The 19,657-nt window shown below is 35.3% G+C and overlaps 1 protein-coding gene across 4 annotated transcripts in view; it reads right to left on the bottom strand.

Annotated features, from left to right (window-relative positions):
• Window positions 1-885: 885 nt before the first annotated feature.
• LOC136264572 (receptor-type tyrosine-protein phosphatase eta-like) overlaps window positions 886-19,657 on the bottom strand; it is a 28,598-nt gene continuing 9,826 nt past the window's right edge. For all 4 annotated transcript variants that reach the window (XM_066059347.1, XM_066059343.1, XM_066059340.1 and 1 more), the window contains 5 exons: window positions 12,347-12,625; window positions 6,413-6,685; window positions 5,886-5,968; window positions 2,928-3,165; window positions 886-1,471 (listed from right to left, as the gene is read on the bottom strand). In XM_066059347.1, the coding sequence (XP_065915419.1) occupies window positions 1,170-1,471; window positions 2,928-3,165; window positions 5,886-5,968; window positions 6,413-6,685; window positions 12,347-12,625 (1,175 nt within the window). In that variant the 3' untranslated portion in view covers window positions 886-1,169. The remainder of the gene's footprint in view (window positions 1,472-2,927; window positions 3,166-5,885; window positions 5,969-6,412; window positions 6,686-12,346; window positions 12,626-19,657) is intronic.

Below are 19,657 nucleotides of genomic sequence, written 5' to 3'. Positions count from 1 at the left end.
TCCACTATTAGTGTTTAGTTGCAAACTTTGTGAAAGTGTGGTATATTATTAAGCTACAGTGACATTTATAACTATAACGTATACCTCTGTATATATCAGTTGTAAATTGCATACAGGTGTAGTGGTTTTATAAAGTAACAATTAGCAATGTGTAAATGGATTGGACTGCTTGCTACTCACTCAAACAAAAGTTCCAAACAATGTACTTATTATACACTGTTTACATTAGCAAAATTTATTACCTCCTTTTTATATAGACCACCACAAGTGAAGCTTTGGTAATTTTTTTTTACTAGTTTTATGTAAATGTTTTTTAATCCTACCATTAAAATTTTATATTAATTTTTGGCACACTCAATAATCAAATTCAGCTACTGAAGTGGCTTTGTTTGTATCATACAGTGCTCTCATAGTACATGTTTATGTATACAGGATTTTTTTGCTTCCATGCTAATTTTTTCATTTAGGTCACAAACTGCTGAAGAAAACGAGTCAGTAATTGATAGTTGGGGCATACATTCAGATGAAAACATTAACTCTGGCATCATCCTTTCTTTTAATGCAGTATGTGCGGGTTCACCAGTCATAATAATGTTACAAAAAGGTAAGCAAACTAGTATAAGGAAAATTAGGAATTTTAAGTTTGATTAGGGATCATAGAAAGTAGGTATATATAGCTATAAAAAGTAGTGAGGTCACCTAAGCCTGCAGATATACTATTGGATATTTAACCCCTAATTCAGTCATGGTAGGTAGACTGAATTAGGGATTCTGAACATCCATTGGAATGATGTAATATTATGATGGCAGTGGCAGATAGACTATTGTTAGCTTTCATGTAAAAGCATACAACACACTAATACTGTATCATGATATTCTCCATTAGGTTATCATTTAATTTATACAAAAAATCACCCATTGCTCTCAATTTGAATGCAAAACTTTACTACAATATGAAGACTACACCATATCAAACTTTATAATATATTATTTATGTATGTGTGTATATACAACTGCATGGAAGCTTCTGAATCACAATCTACACACATACACACATACATGCATAATACATCTAAAGAAAACACAATGCAAGACAAAAATAATAAGGGATACAAAACATATGTCTCTCAGGACACCAGCATCATCAAAATGATGTATGTATACTTTAGTCACTTAGCAACAGCATAAGCTGGGTTAGTATCCATTTTGATAGCATCTTTGTTCATAATAGCATAAGATGGATTAGTATCCATTTTGACATCTCGACCCATTAGAACAAACCGACTGTTATCTTGAGTAGCACTGTTATTATTGTTATTTGTCCTAACAATTTTCTTGAGTTGACGTTTGTAACACATTCTGGTAATGATGACACTGATCAATGTAGTAACAACAAGTGTGATAATAAATGTGACCACTATACCAAGAGCAACTACTTCTGTTAAGCAGTAATCATCTGATCCACAATCACCTGTATAGTACATGTGTATATTATATAACCACATGTACACAAAGTACATATTTCATATAACATGTTGTATGGCTGTAGCATCATTCAGACCCTACTTAACCACTACAAATTTGTATTTTTTCTCTCCTCGTCTAATACACATTTCACTAGAAACAGAGTTGAAGTAAATAATTTTTTTATTTGAACCTAAGTTACAAAATATTATTAATATAACTATAGGTACGTACATCCCTCATAAGTTGTAACTAAGTTACAACAGTAACTAGTTACATAGTTGCTAGCAACAATGCTTTAAAACCAAACCTCTGCAATTTTTTACACCATACATGTCACAGTAGATACATTTTGTGTACTGTATTAAATGATTCAGGCTGTATAACAGCTACTGTAATTTTTAAGGTACGTAATTTTTGTGGATTAAGGATTTTCATGGTTTTCAAGGATCACCCAATATTTGACTCAGTATAGCATAAAGCCAAACCTGATAATCATTAATTTTCGAGGATGTAACTTTTGCAGACAGTCAAGCAACCACGAAATTTGCAAAAATTACGTCCCTGGATAATTTGTACTATTGTTTAGTTGAAATTGGCCACTTCCCTTGTACATAACTAATACTTGGGGAAGCACATATTATATGTATAGTTCTGTTCTTCCTTGGTAAGGTATATCTGCATGGAATAATTATGCAAACATGTTTCAAAAGTTAACAAACAAGCATATGAAAGTAACTAGCAAGTAACCACTAGTTACTTTTACAAAAGTAACTGTGAGTAAGTTCAGGGGCAGTGGAGAAGGCCAAAGAGTGAGGCGGCCAGGCCAGCTGTAAGCTGAAGACCCAAAAAAAAGGTAATTATCTGCTGACAATAGCTGCCCTCTGCCAAATACATCTCCTTATTGCTACACATACATAGCTAAGTAGCTTGCTACACTGCCTCTCTGAAGACTGTGACTGCTCTATTAGAGTATCTAGATCCTGACTGTTCTATTAGAGTATCTTGATCTTTTCTTGCTAATATTGTCCCATAAAAGTGGGAGAGGGGGGCATGGCCCCTTTGCCCCCCCCCCCCCCCCCCCTTCCCCCCCACCTCATCTCTACCACCTATGAGTAAGTTACATGGGATAAAAGTAATGAGTAATTACTACTCTATCTCTGACTAGAAGCTAGTATGGATGGATGAATGCATTGACTGTACATTTATACATAATACATGTACATAAGTACAAAAACAAAGTACAATATAGAAGTATGTGTTTTTTCTCAAACTTTCACATGTGACTTTGTTTCATATGGCCATGTCATTTTGTTCTCTTTATAATACAATTTACAGAATGCAGATGTGGTGGGATGTAGTTTGTGCCATTTTCTGCAGGATTTGTTGCATTTTCAGTATGTTTGTTCAAACTATACACAGTACACACAATGCCAGTAGTAAATACATATGTATGTACATACATGTTGGAGTATTGCATGTAGCAACACCATGACCACCTTCATTTACTGCAACAACTACAATGTTATAAGTGGTGCCAGGTAGTGGATGTCCAACAAACAAATCTGACATTAACACTGATGTAATATTACTAGGAACACTTCTACTGTAAGTAGAGTGGCCATCATTGTTGGTGTAGTCAATCTGTACTTCATAACTACTGATCAAGGATGTGGTACAAAGGTTCAATATTGATGGTGCCTGTATAAAATACAATGCATACGTAGTTTATAATGAATTATACAGTACGATAAATTGTCTGTATTTTTCAAAGTGGCTGAGCCACTTTTGATTGCAGAGGTGCTTTTCGAAAAGTTCTCAATTCATACTGCTGTGCAACGAGTTGAATACAGCTGACAACAAAGCGTAATGGAAACTTCACTTTTCAGACTATAATTGATATAGCTGGGGTGCGCAGCGTCATTTCAGATGCGGTATGCATGGGTTCACCAGTCATAATAATAATAATATTTACAAAAAAAGTAAACAAACAATTACACAGAAAAATTTTCAACTAGAGTAGGGACCATAGCACATTGATAAAAAGTACTGAAACAAGTTGGAGTAGTCCATGATATTAAATCATAGTAAAACAAGAAGAAGTGTTATATCCCTACTGTGCTCAAGATACCATAATGGAAATGCACAGTAGGGATATAACATTTCTTATTGTTTTACTGTGATTTAATATCGTGCAGTACTCCAGCTTGTTTTAGTACTTTTTATTGAAGTGCTTTGGTCCCTACTCTAGTTGAAAATTCCAAATTTTTTTGTGTACTTGTTTCATTAAATGTGACCGGTTGAGCAAAAACCAGTTGTTTTCATACATTCCTTGAATTCTATTTTATTGCTTACCTATTATCTATAGTAACAAAGGAGTGGACAGCTAAAGTTTCAACATTTTGTCTTGGAGTTATAGTGCTGGACATTTGGAACAGGAATAAAATTGATTTGTATTGCAACAACACAGCAAATAAATTATATGCATTTATTTAATTGATCATAACTCATGATTGAAACAAGTTATGAACACAGGGTTTGGCTTAGTCTGTTCACCATGAACTGGCAAATCAATCAAGGTATAGTGTATATTTAATTTAATAGTGTTAATTAAAGGTATAAATTTGGATTTCCATGTGGGTGGGAGGTCATTTATCATTTTTCAGTATTAAAGAAAATACTCCAACAGGGCCAGATCCCAGAGATTTTGAGTGGTCCGGCCACCATGGACTGCAATGGAGGTCATAGTAATGTACACTACTTTTTTATTGATCGGATGTGATTTATAGATTATCTGCTTTTCATGTGATACTCAATTCAAGTGCATCTACTAAGTACACACAGCATGTCAAGCTAGGGGGATCTGGGGGCATGCTCCCCCAGGGAAAGTTTTGAAAATAGATGCTCTGAAATGGTATCTGGAAGCTATTTTACTTGCAAAGCCTCTTACTCCTATTGTTAACATCAATGATATATCCTGGTAATTTTGTACTACAATACCAATTAATTCAATTTCATATCTAAAATTTTACTTCACAGTTTAAGTGAAAGCTTAGTTCTTTGAGATACAGAAGCCATTGAGATTGAAATTGCTAATGCATGCATGACATGATGATTTATTAGCTCAATGCAATGCCTGCAGATGGCTCACTGGAACTTCTGAGTGATTTGAAGACAATTAACATACATGTAATGGCTTAGACTAAGTAGAACAGTGGTATACCAAATGCTCTATTAGAGTAATACGATGACTGTTCTATCAGAGTATATTATGATTACTGCTCTATTAGAGTATCTCGATCTTTTTACAAATTCAAGTAGCTGAAAAGTGGTCCAGAAAATGCCGGACCAACCGGACCACGGGCTCCGGCCTTGTCCAAATCAAGCTGTCTGTTACTATAAAAGTGAACTAAAGCGTTTTAAGAACTACGTAGTGCTTATGTTTTACCAGCATTTCTGAGGTGCAAGTGACATTTGCTGTGCTGTAAAATGATAGCCAGCCTTCTTAGCATCAAAATCTGTGTGCACGTGATTGATAACAGCAATAATGAAATTAGAGGTGGTGGGGTAAAAAGGGATGCAGGCGGGGATGAGAAACAACTAATCAAGTTTGCCTGGCCTATCTCTTGTGCCTTACACTGTACAAACATAAAACAAAGATTTTCTTACTCCCCATGAAAAGGCTAATCTGATGGTGTATAGGTTTTCTTGATTTGAGTTTGTCTCAATCGAAGTGATTAAAATGTGAGTAAATGTTTTGTGTAGCATACATACTTATTATCCTGTTTATTTCAATATATTTTTATTGCAAATAGAATTTTGCAAAAATGGCTGGTTTTTGCTTAGTGGGTCACAAATAACACTTAAGGTACTGTACATTAGGGCTAAAATGATCATGGAGTTTATATTTTTTATTATTGACGGTGTTCTCACTAGCATAATCTCACAATTGATGATCAACTACCACAAAACACTTCCACAAAACACTTCCACAATACTTCATGATACTCTCACACTGTTATGTAGTTGTCAATCTTAATTTCTGAATTGTAGTTAATTGGCAAAATGTATGGTGATATCTGTTGCATTATATGGCTAATAGATCACAATAATGCTGTAAGTACTGCACAATATTTTTTTTGTGTCACCAGTTATGAGGCTTTATGAGTGATGAAATTTTTTATCCAGTAAAGGCTTCCCTGCTAGATTAATTTAATATGTTAATGTTATTGTACCTGTAATAAAGGTAGCCAATAACGTTGTGATTACTACACAGTACTGTATTTGCCATAAAGAATGGTCTATGTTACCACAGTACTATACAGAATCTTTAAAGAATGATTGTAGGGATCTCTAATAATAAAACATTCAACTAATGTGACATTCAATAGTTTGGATAATTGCATGAGGTTCACACATACCATCCAGCTGATTGTGATGTTTTTCACTTGTTGTCTTGAGGTAGTAATTGAAGATGGAGTCACTTCCAAAACCATTTGAGGAACTAATACACGTTCAGATCAAATAGACAATAATATGTTTGGCACATACACACAAGTATAATTAAATGAAACATTACAGGGTTACTTCCCACTGTATCAAGTTTTTCAAGACTCTTTTGTAATGCTTGTAAATGTTGCCTAGTTGTTAGCTGCATACCAACATAATAGTGATATCTCTACTAATATTAAATAGCCTAACAATATTTGCTTTAAAATATTTTTGATTAGATAATGTAAGTTGAGGTTATAGTTTGGTGAACTTTGAGACACCATGAAAGCAAAATGGGTATAGGCTTTGACCTTAATTTCCAGGCTCCTTGTTTCTAGAGTTCACCATTCTCTGGTCAGACCCTCTAAAAGTTCCTTCTGCCACTGAAACTGACCCCCAGAAGCTGTACTATTGTAATCGTAATGTAAATAACTTAGTCAAAACCAGGAGCACCTACCCTCTGATTTCAAAGATGAAATGTGATTAATCACCACATCTTGACCAACTCTGTTCCTACCAGCAATGGTTATTGTGTATGAAGTGTCACTAGTTAGTCCAGTAAAGTTGTAGTTGTTATTAGTAGTAGTACTATGTAGTAGTTCACCAGATGATGTATTAGTCAACATCACTGTATAATTCACTGGTACAGACTGAGTAGTGTCATTCCAAATTATGTACAAGTAGGATACACATCTCTCTACCACAACAGGATCACTGAGCTGTGGTATATCTACAGTAAAGTCACAGCAAATCTTTAAAAAAATTTTGGCGCTTTATACATTAGATACAGACTCCATGAAGGTATGTATGTTTTTTTTGCATACAGATATAACTTCCCACACACGTGGTGCAGCAATGCACAGCAACACACATGTGTTTCAAAAATCCATGTGTATAAAATACACACAGCTACTTCACACATGTATGCAACTGCAACTCTCATGTACATATGTGCATACAAGATATGTAGCAACCCACATTTAGGGTGGCACAGGCACAGCAGTGATGGGTTGCCCAACGACCGATTTGCATTAAACATGATACAGTCTCCACTGTTCTAAAAGTCTTGTCAACAAGCAGTCAGCATGGTAGTTATATGATACTCTAATTCATTGTTTATATGTTTATATGTAATTATTCTAACTGTTTAACACACATGGCTAGGGATGCGGCAATTGTGCCGGCATAATTTTGGGCATAATAGGTATGTGTGGGAATCAGGAATTATGCTAGCATTTTGAGGTGATTATAAAGCTTTTACAGTAGGAAAATCTGTAGATTGCACTAAAAAGATCGAAATACTCTAATAGAGCAGTCAGAAACTCTAACAAAATAGTCACTGAATGATTATTATTTAATCTAATAAAACAGTCACATTGAAATGAAATACTCTAATACATCAACCAGCTAACAATGAAAATGGTGTGATACAGCAATAAACTGTCATTATTAATTCATAGCCAATTATGGTGGCATAATTTTGGGAATAATGGGCAATTCTCAAAAGCATAATGGGTGATTTTTTGAGCACTGCTCAAAAGCATAATGCTCAATTTTTGAGCATAATAGCCGCATACCTACACATGGCTGTATGTGGACTCTATTCAGTTTATATTTGGATACCCTAATCCTGGTCTATGGCTCCTTAAGGTGAGCTGACAGTCATCACTGGAACTGAGAAAACTCTGAAGCTAAGTTATGCAGGTCTATGGAACTGCTTTCTAGTGTTATAGCTGTACTGTACATCATAATGGCTGTACACATGACCCACCCTTGGTACAATCTATTCAGTGGTGACTAGGGCTGGCGTCCACAGGTTACAGTATAATCTATACATACACATGTACCTGGAAACCTGAACTTACTTTTTAGAAAACCAAAACCCATAATAACAATTTTTATATAATGGTATGGTCAAGCAAACCAATATATTTTTCATACCACAGTTAGCTACAGTTATAGAAAACTACACCTATTCCTTTGCGGCACTGCCATCCAACCAGCATAATCTGTCAGGGACCTCGGGGTTATAATTGATCAAGATCTTAAGTTTCATGAGCACACTTCACTTGTAACCAACAAAGCAAATCACATACTTAGGTTGATTAAAAGAAGTTTTTCCTAGACTCCAACATGTTGGTTCATCTCTACTGATCTATGGTACGTCCTATACTAGAGTATGGTAATGTAATATGGGGACCCCACTACCTATTAGACCAAAAGAAAGTTGAAACAATTCAACGAAGAGCAACCAAATTGATAAACAACTTGCATGATAGTGACTATGGCACAAGACTCACAAAATTAAGGCTGCCTTCACTTAATTATCATCGTCAGTGTGGTGACATGATACTTCTATATCAGATATTTAATAATTTAGTGGATATCAATGTAAATGATTTTTTCACACAGTCACCAGGGATTACCAGAGGACATCATTTAAAAATTTACAAGTGCCATTCTTCTTGTTTGCTATGAAGTAACTTTTTTTTTCATTGTGTAGTGAATTCTTGGAACAGTTTACCACAACATATTATCAAGGCACGCTCATTGAACAACTTCAAGTCAGAGCTGGATATGCATTGGAGTAATAATATGTATATTTTTCTATCATGATTTGGTGTACAGGTTATTTTAGCCTCTTTGCCAAAAATAAAATAATAATGGTATAAGAAATTTTTCTACTGACATAATCAAGACAACCGGTAGTGTGTCGTGTGGCCAAGAAAGCCAGTGCACCCACCGTGAGTATATTAACAGGAAGAAAGAAAACAGCTTTTTCATGTGTGCATAGCTCTATGGCCCCTTCTCCAAAGCACACTATTTTTACATTATAGCTGCTTTCCAGGTAGGGTTGGCCACACAGCAAATTTGATTAAATTTGCAACAACAATTTGTGAGATATGGGTGTTCAAAGTTTTGCTTTTATTTCTTAGTTTTTATTCTTCTTATGCCATATGGGGGGCTACAGGGACTTCAATTTATTTTTGCACACTTTGCAAAAATTGCTATAAAATGCAAACGTGTAACTTGGTTGCCTCGATCATTAGCACAAATAAAGAGCATGTAATGGTGGATTCACATACCAAGTTTGCTGTGAATCTGAAGAATATCCAAGGAGTTATGAGCATTTATTCACGTAAAAATAGATCAAAATTCTGTCACGGCTACAGTGTAAACCGAGTATAGGAATAACTTGGAAATTGGTGTGTAGATAGGCTGATCATCATAACAGTGCCTTTTGATAGTTTGAGTAGCAATAGAGTTACAGCTACAAAGTTGTAATGCAAAAACCAAACAAGTGTAAAATTGTGGGATTGAGATACTCTAATAGAGCAGTCACCACAGGTAAAAAAAAGTGTACAAAAATGTCAAAAAAATCTTACCAATTTGAAAGTTCGAACCAGGGACCTCCATACCTAACACCTGCATCCTTAACCACTGAACCACTGCTACCTTGGCTGATCACCTCACTTAATTTCTGCTTCATAAATGAAATTTTTCTAGTGTAAATCTGCTTATAATCAACGTTTGTAATTTCATAGATCTACCAATAGAAATTCTAGATTGTTCTAGGACATTCTATGTATGTTCTATTAGAAGTTCTCAAAAAGATGTGCACTCTATTAGAGTATCACAATAATATTGAATTAAATCATGCAATGCAATACATTTATAAGTCCGTCTTCAATAATCATCATTGTGTCTGCATAGAAAAGAAGAAATGTGAGTAAAAAAAAACTTCAAAGTCAGCCATAGGCTGGTTTTGGGGCCTTATAGAGTACAAAAAGAAGTGAAATCCACACAAAAAAAACCAAGCCGTGAAAAAATGGTGTGGCCTTAAAAATCCTGGGTGAAAAAGTTGTGAAATCAAAGGTGGCGGCCAAGAAATGGCTACAATGATGTTAATACTAAAAAATTTTAATAATGGCTGTGTGCATTGTTAAACATTTATTAGAATTGACATCATTGCAGGCATTTCTTGGCCACCACCTTTGATTTCACAACTTTTTTCACCCAGGCTTTTCAAGGCCGCACCATTTTTTCACAGCTTGGCAGTTTTTGTGTGGATTGTATAAATTAGACGGATGATAAAAACATTGTGGGGTGAGCTTCTGTGAGTTGGTTGCATTTGTGAGCCTCTGCATTTATGCATGGTTGAAGATTAGCTATACGTATACTATGATGTGTTTTGGTATTTTGTAGGTGAAGTAGAATGAGCAAGATTGTCAGTGTAAAAGATAATCCATGCAAAAACAGCCAAGCTGTGAAAAAATGGTACATGGCCTTAAAAAGCCTGGGTGAAAAAAAGTTGTGAAATCAAAGGTGGTGGCCAAGAAATCGCTGCAATAATGTTAATGATAATAACTAAGGCCGCACCATTTTTTACAGCATGGCTGTTTTTGAGTGGATTTCAATTCTTTTTCTACTTTATAAGGCCCCAAAACCAGCCTATGGCTGATTTGAGGTTTGTTTTTGTTGTGGAGTAAATTGACTTTTAACTGTGTTGAATTGACTAATTATTGTGTAATTAGACTACAGCTAATTATTATGTTGTTTATTGTTCTTATTCTGGAACTATCTCCAGACTTCTAGAATTTTAGTCTATAAAAGAGCATGTTGTTGTACAATTTGTCAGTCCGCTTGAAATCACTCATTAAAGTTGCTCTGTGAAAACCTTGCTAATACAACAGTTTTCACTCACATTTCTTCTTTTCTATGTAGATACAATTATGATTATTGAAGACAGGCTTGTAAATGTATTGCATGATTTAATTCAATATTTGATAATATTATTGTAATACTCTAATTGAGTGCACATTTTTTTGAGGACTTCTAATAGAACATACATAGAATGTTCTAGAACAATCTAGAACTTCTATTGGTAGATCTATGAAATTACAAACGTTTGATCATAAACAGATTTAAACTAGAAATTACATTTATAAAGTAGAAATTAAGTGAGGCGACCAGCCAAGGTAGCAGTGGTTCAGTGGTTAAGGATGCAGGTGTTAGGTATGGAGGTCCCTAGTTTGAATTTTGGTAAGGTTTTTTTGACATTTTTTGTACACTTTTTACCCCGTGGTGACTGCTATATTAGAGTATCTCGATTCCACGATTTACACTTGCTTAGTTTTTGCCTTATAACTTTGTCGCTGTAACTCTGTTGCTATTCAAACTATCAAAAGGCACTGCTACGATGATCATCCTATCTACACACCAATTTCCAAGTTATTCTTATACTCAGTTTACCCTGTAGCCGTGACAGAAGATTAATCTATTTTACGTGAATAAACGCTCATAACTCCTTCAATATTCCTCAGATTCACAGCAAACTTGGTACATGAATCCACCATTACACACTCTTCATTTGTGCCAATGATCGAGGCAATTGAGTTACACGTTTGCATTTTATAGCAATTTTTGCAAAGTGTGCAAAAATAAATTGAAGCCCTCGTAGCCTCCATATGGCATAAAAAGAAGAAATTGAAATGAAACTTTGAATGCCAATATCTTGCAAATGGCTGTTATGAAATTTGCTGTGTGGCCTACCCCAGCTATAATGCAAAACTGGTGTGCTTTGGGGAAGGGTCCATGGAGCTATACACGCATGAAAAAGCTGTTTTCTTTCTTCCTGTCAATATACTCATGGTGTGGTGTGCCGGCTTTCTTGGCCACACGACACACTACGGTGTGTCTTGATTATGTCTGCCCTAGTAATAAAGTGTTCAGAAAATTATATTTTATATAGCATTATGATGAAATACAGCAACCTACTGATAGGTTATAATTACTGTACTTATCTATGTAAAAGCCATAGAGAAGCACATGCACTAGGTATAAATACAGAGGGATAAAGTTTTCTCATAGTATTTTTACTTATGTGACTTCAGCAGCTACAAGGAACAACAAACTAGTCGTTCCTTGTAGCAGTGCTGTTGAGATGGTGACATATCCACCCCAGGTTATATTATTGTCATCCCAAGTAGTTAAATTTGTGACCACTACGTACTAACACTGCACACTTGGACTCTAGGATATGCTTTGCCTATAGATGAAGCAGTGACAACTACTCTTACATTGTGTATACCAACAATAAACCATGTGGTATGCAACAACAGAACATCATTAACTTGCTACACATATGTATGTGCACATGCACCCAAGCATGACATTTTAAATTCAGCAATTCAGAAAATTGTGATATTTGAAGCAAATCAATTGCAACCTTGTAAACTGTTGTAAATACTGAGTCTATCAGTTATTTACGATCTGACAATATTATACATTATTGGTCAGCTTTTGTAAGGTCAGCAATGCTTTTGAAACTACATGTATGTTATTACAGAAACTCTTACACTATTCAATGAGTAAAGTATTTACATGATACCTGTAGTTGGCATGCCTGTTGTATTCACCATCACTTCTTTTCCTTCTCCCTGACACATCCCCACACTAGGGACAACACTGATCCTATATGATGTACCAATGGATAGTCCAGTAATATTGTACTCTGTATCAGTAGTGATAATTTGTATCATCACATCACCAGTTGAAGATGATAATAATATAGTATAAGTCACACTACCAACTGATGTACTGATCCATGATATAGTGATGAAGGTGGTACCAGTATCTTCCACTGTGATGTTGATGAGTGATGGTGAATCTGTAACATATACAAAAGTTATATTGGAATTTCTTTATCTCAATGAACAGAAACATTAAACTGCCGTACATGTCATTAATGGTTACCAGTAGTTATTAATACAAAATGAAGTGCTGAAACAAGAAATATCACCACCAGCAGTGCAAAATTTAATCCCTGCTGTAGTCATGCTAGTTTATTGCAAATTATATGGTTTTACTTCATGTGATGATCTCCCATTTCAGCACTTTTATTGCAATGATTGATCACTAGCCTGAAAATTTCTAACTCCTATACTATTTCTAAAATCCTATTTTAAAATTCTTCTAAGTAATTTTTGAAATTCCAAATCAAATATGTTTACTATTGGACATTTACAGTAATTCCTACTTATTAGGAATTAAATGTCCACTAGTATAGCTGCATGTGTCAATGACCTCCATCATTTCCTTGCTTTTTATTTCTATGAATGTAAAACTTCAAATTTTTAAACAAGGTCAGCAAAATTTGTTTGGGAAAACCATGCGTCTGCATGTCTGTCCACACACACATGTGAGCACACAAACTTTAAGATACAGAAAAAAAGTCTTCATTCAATGAATAAAGGCTATTTATGTACTACTGTATTTGTATGGTGAAGGTTAGCTTTTTATGCATCCATCAATATTATCCTTCACTTCCTGGGCAACAGTTGGGAAGGTAGGTATTTAATTTTTCTAAAAAAAAAAAATCCCTTACCCGTGGGGACATGATGAGTGGTCAAATCCTTACCCATTGTACTTTGAGAAACAGGAGGTGCATAACCAGCAATGTCAAGCAAGTGCTTAAAATTTTTGAATAGTCAAATGCCCCACTATATAGTAGGGTGAGTTTGGTCAAATAGGATCAAATCTCCCTGAGTGGGATATAGGGGAGCTTAATATTGATAGAAGCATTATAAACTGTTTTTAAATTAATTGTGTTCACCTGAATGGGTGTGGCCCATCACTGAAATGCTTAATCACATCAAGACATTTTTGGAAATTTGCATACAATTTGTTCATGACACAAAATGACAGCTGTAACAGGCATGTCCAATACATTTGCATTGGAAAGACTATTAAAAAGTGAAATAAATTGTAGTGTATCGCCTTCCTCGAGTTCGTTTAGCAACTTTCTCAGTGTGATACATGTAGAGTAACTCTCTGTGAGTCTAATGATGCCAGAAGAAGCCCAATTCATGGAACTTTAAATGCATCAAAATAGCCTAAACCAAACTGGAGTAGAAAATTTTCCCATACATTAATTTTGTATTGGGCATTTCGGGCCGTGTAATATATGGTGTAATAACCCGTGACACGTGATAGATACCTCATTTTCTCAACTAGATTTAGAAAGAGCAGTGAATGGCGATTGAAATATAGCAGAAGGAAATCAGAGGAAATTTAGGTGCGTCATTTTAAAGTTGAAGATTGCTTTCTTTTTCTATGGGAAAATGTATGGCATCCATTTGGAAGGGGAAACTCCAGTGGTATTCCGACATCCTGACACCCATTTACCCTTACTACATTAGAGATTTAAAGTAAAAGAAGCATTGTGAAATAGCTCTGCAGGTTAGTTTGTGAAATTTACAATGTTACTATTAAGATTTCAGAAACTTCAGCTATTTCCTTTTTCAGCCTGTATATCTTGATATGGCCGGCTTGCCTAAGTGTTGCAACAGAGATTTAACATTGCATGCCTTGTAGGCTACCAGGAATAGCGTATGCTTTCAAGTTGTAAGGGAGCATGTTCCCTTTGTATGTGAACAAAAATTAAGGGCATTGTCTAGAGAATTGTGCAAAAACACGATAGACAAACTATAAAAGATACTGTAGGGTTGGGAAATATCACCAATAATGCCTAATCAAGTGCCCGCAATACAATTATCGCAAGTATTCAGCTTTCGCAATATTATCACATAGGAAATATTTATCACATTTTAAAATAATTATTGCACTTATCATCTAATATGTGTCTATTCTGGGCCTCATAATTAATGCAGTTTGTGCATACTATCACTGACCATGTCAATTGGTTAACTTTTTAGCAAATAAATTGTGTTAGTAAACTAATTCTCAGTGAATCATATTGACATTGCAGACTTTTCAAACTATGTGGTTATGTCAGTTCTTAATTGTAATAATCGCATATGATGTCACAAATTAAATATCGCCTAACCCTTGTCCATAATTTGTCATTGAAAGTGGTTTTAGCAATGCATAGCAACATCATTGATGAATTTAATAAATAGATTAACTAATGTGTGTATTATTACAAAACAAAGCTTTAATAATTAATAGCATGTTGTGCGTATTTCTAAACTTCATACACAGCTCATTAATTCAAGGAATAGCATTACTGGGAATCTGGTTTATAGAAGTAGCTAACACAGCATCAACTTGTTCTTAATATGATTATTTGTATAATTTACAGTATAGCTGGTGAATCAGTGCCCACTGCACCAAGGAAAGAAAGGCACCAGACACATTACAGTTAAATGCAGGTCACAATGTCAATTACTGAAAAGTGGCCATTCTGCTTTCAATTGTTTTCAACCATGAATCGATCCACTCAGTACATGATGCATCCATTGTAGCTGCTGCGGTTCAAGCCGAAGCAAAGCCCAAACATCTCTAAACCCTACTATTATACAGTACTACCTTACTGTATGATATACTCAAACATAAAAGTACATTATTCTTTTGCTGTATTCAGTTACAAAATTCCATATAAAAACATCATATTAAACAGTACAGTCGTACTGTTTATGTAGGGATCCCCCAAAAATGATGCACGCCACCTAAAATTCCGCCTTTAAATAAAAATCATCCTAGAGACATCTTGCGCAATGAAAATCACCTTTATGGAATAATATTAGTCTATCTAACATGAAATACAGCATTAAAAACAAGAAAACACTTACCGGTGACTGGATATAGAATTTTTAAAAAAACTCCAAAACTTGAAATTTCGTCTCACTCACTCACTGCCTGACCACAGCCGCAAGCCTAGAGCCCAAACAAAGCAGCGCACACTCACCATTTTACACCACAACAACAAACTCACCAGTGGGATGTGCCTTTTGGGGTTCTGACAAGTGTAAGCCCTGTGCGCCTTGTCTTTCCTTTTGTCTTCCATCAGGTTGGTTGCTTCTTATTCAAGCATCGAAACCATACCAAGGTGTTAATTTTCCGTATCAACACTTTTCTGTAGACACCACACAATTATTTCAGAAAGCGCTTATGCTGCTGAAAGAGTGGGGCTCTTATAATTTCAAGTGTTGCACGTGAAACATTAAGGCTGCTGAGTTGTCACTTTGACTTTTGCCAACACCTGGACTGCAATCGTGGAAGAGATTTTGAGGACTGATACTCGACGGCTTGTTCCTCTGAACACACTGACTCAGCCGGATGGCGAGATCAGCAAGTCAGTGATTCATGTGATTGGATAGTACTCAAGTGGAAATTGTATTACTCCATCCTGTTAGTTGAGCCTAAGCTCCAGACAACTGAAAGGGCCTGTTCATTTGAACAACTTCTGGCCCAGGTGAATAGAACGCGGACCATCGTCAACAGGTCATAGATCTGATCATGAGTGCTACTGCTACTACAATCAAAGGTAAGCTGTCTCCCTTGTAAGCTATGCATGCTACTACGGGCCTATGTACATACTTTAAGTACTTTTAAAATAATAAGCTGTACAGGAACTTAATAGCTAGCTCACAAGTTGCACTGTAACTAGCTGTGTAGCTAACTAGCTGTGCTACAACAAAAAACTACACAAACTAGTATTTTTTTAAATTGTTAATTTAAAAATGTAACCGGATTTGCGAAAAGGTACCTTTTTCACACACAAAATTTGACCCATTTTTTGGACTTCAAAGCTTCATAACTTTTTGATCATTGCATATAATTGCTTGAAATTTTCATTGAATGTAACCACAGTATCTGGCTACATTTTGATACTAAGAGCAAATAAATTGGTATAAGGAGTCAAGTGTTACATTATTTTGTTTGCTGGTATGTCAAATGTTTGGAAAAGGTACCTTTTCGCAAATCCGGTCACAAATAATGTAGGGATCTATGCAATAAAAAGTAGTGAAACAAGAGATGAATGATGGTATTGCAGCATAGCTTGATGGGAAAGTCCCTACTTTGGCACATTAGCATTTTGCTCAATGTAGGGACTTTCTCATTGAGCTATGCTGCAATACCATCATTCATCTCTTGTTTCACTACTTTTTATTGCATAGATCCCTACATTATTTTTAAATTAACAATTTAAAAAAAATACTAGTTAACATTAGGGATGAACTAAATCCCTGTATAGTGCTCAGTCTGACATCTTACATGATACCATAACATGATGCCATAAATAAATCGTCGAAGACATTTCTTATGCCTAAGTGCTGCCAATAGGTAGTATGCATTGGAGTTCTCAAACATTAGGAAAACTATTCGGTCCGCATTGTCCCTTTCACAAAAACTGGCTCACAAACTATGTCACTATGTATTATAATATTTCAGAGAATTTATTGCAATGAGCTTGCCATCTAGCAAACTCAGCTAACTCACTGCCAAGGTTTTCTTCTACAAGCAAAAATAATTTTATTTTATGGTTGTACCTCTTTTGAAGCAATATCAGTGCGCTACTGAAATTCATAATGTATTTTTTTATCTATGGAGAAACTGGTTTTCAACCCAACAGATTGATGGAATTGTAATTTTGATAATCAGATGATACAATTACTGTAAGATTCAGTCTACCACTTATGATACAGGGCACATACTTTCATTACTACTGATTATTATTATTAGCATATCTAATACTTTATGATAAATCCACAATATTGCTTTTTCAAGCACTAGTAATATTTAACACTTGGTTTAGCCAATTGGCCCCAATAGCTCTATCAGCAACAAAAATGCAACCATTCATGGAATGATTTAGTCCATTGGCAGTACTTCAAGATTCAGAATCCAAGAATTTGTATTTAACATTACAACTTCATTATTGCAGTCACAACTGCTTCCAGATTAAGACACCTGGTAGTGTGTTGTGTGGCCAAGAAAGCCACACATGTACATTGACAGGAAGAAAGAAAATTGCATTTTCACACATGCATAACTCCATGGTCCCTTCTCCAAAGCACATCATTTTTGCTTTATAGCTGTCCACCAGGTCACAAAAAATTTGTACCAGTAAATGGATGTTCAAAATTGATTTTTTCTTCTTCTTAAGCTGTAGGGGGCCTATGGGGGCTTCGATTTCTTTTTTGGGCACACTGCAAAAATTGTTATAAAATGCTAATAAATTTTTAACAATGCACACAGCCATTAATAATTTTTTTAGCAATAACATCATTGCAGCCATTTCTTGACCACCACCTTTGATTTCACAACTTTTTTCACCCAGGCTTTTTAAGGCTGCACCATTTTTTCACAGCTTGGCTGTTTTTGTGTGGATTTTACTCCAAAACCAGCCTATGGCTGACTTTGAGGTTTGCTTTTACTCACATTTCTTCTTTTCTATGCAGACACAATGATGATTATTGAAGACAGACTTGTAAATGCATGATTTACTTTAATATTTGATAATACTATTGTAATACTCTAATAGAGAGTGTACATTTTTGAGGACTTCTAATAGAACATACATAGAATGCTCTAGAACAAACTAGCACTTCTATTGGTAGATCTATGAAATTACAAACATTTAATTATAAGCTAGAAATTTCATTTATAAAGCAGAAATTAAATGAGGTGATCAGCCAAGATAGCAGTGGTTCAGTGGTTAAGGATGCAGGTGTTAGCTATGGTGGTCCCTGGTTCGAACTGCACAAATTTTTTTGACATTTTTTGTACATATTTTTACCCCTGTGGTGACTGCTCTATTAGAGCATCTCAATCCCGAGATTTTACACTTGGTTGGTTTTTGTTTTATAACTTTGTTGCTGTAACTCTATTGCTATTCAAACTATCAAAAGGCACTGCTATGATGCTTAGCCTATCAATACACTAATTTTCAACTATACTTGGTTTACACTGTAGCCGTGACAGAATTTTGATCTATTTTTACGTGAATAAATGCTCATAACTCCTTGGATATTCCTCAAATTCACAGTAAACTTGGTATGTGAATCCACCATTACCTGCTCTTCATTTCTGCCACAGATTGAGGCAATCAAGGTACACATTTACATTTTATAGCAATTTTTTGCAAAGTATGTGAAAATAAATTGAAACCATGTAGCCCATGTATAGCATAAGATAAAAACAAAGAAATTAAAACAAAACTTTGAACACCCATATCTCGCAAATGGCTGTTGCAAATTAATCAAATTTGCTGTGTGGCCTACTCTACCTGGCAGACAACTATAATGAAAAAATGGTGTGCTTTGGAGAAGAGGCCATGGAGCTATGCACGCGTAAAAAGCTGTTTTCTTTCTTCTTGTCAATATACTCACTGTGTGGTGGGCTGGCTTTCTTGGCCGCTTGATTTGCTAGCAGGCTAGTATATAGCTCAGTAAAGGGCATGATATTTTATGTAGAATCACTGCAATCGTGCCAGCTTCCATACAAGTATCAGCTCAAATAATTTTGAGACCCCAACCTTTTCACCTTCCTCCGCCTCTGCAAAATATTTTTTTATTACACAAAAGTTAACAAACAAGTACACAAAAACTTTGAATTTTCAACTAGAGTAGGGACCATAGCACATCGATAAAAAGTACTGAAACAAGCTGGAGTAGTCCATGATATTAAATCACAGTATAACAATAAGAACAAAGTGTTATATCCCTACTGTGCTCACGATACCATAAAGGAAATGCACAATAGGGATATAACACTTCTTATTGTTTTACTGTGATTTAATATCATGCACTACTCCAGCTTGTTTCAGTACTTTTTATTGATGTGCTATGGTCCCCAGGGGCGGATCTAGGAGCTGGCAAGGGGAGGGGCACAAACAGGCTAAGTTGTTAGGTGGTTGGGGAGAGCAGATTCTCTTGTTAGTTGCTGCATTTTTGGA

Source organism: Dysidea avara, chromosome 1 (genome assembly GCF_963678975.1).
Source record: "Dysidea avara chromosome 1, odDysAvar1.4, whole genome shotgun sequence".
Taxonomy (NCBI): domain Eukaryota; kingdom Metazoa; phylum Porifera; class Demospongiae; order Dictyoceratida; family Dysideidae; genus Dysidea; species Dysidea avara.
This window is presented reverse-complemented; position numbering and strand designations above follow the sequence as displayed.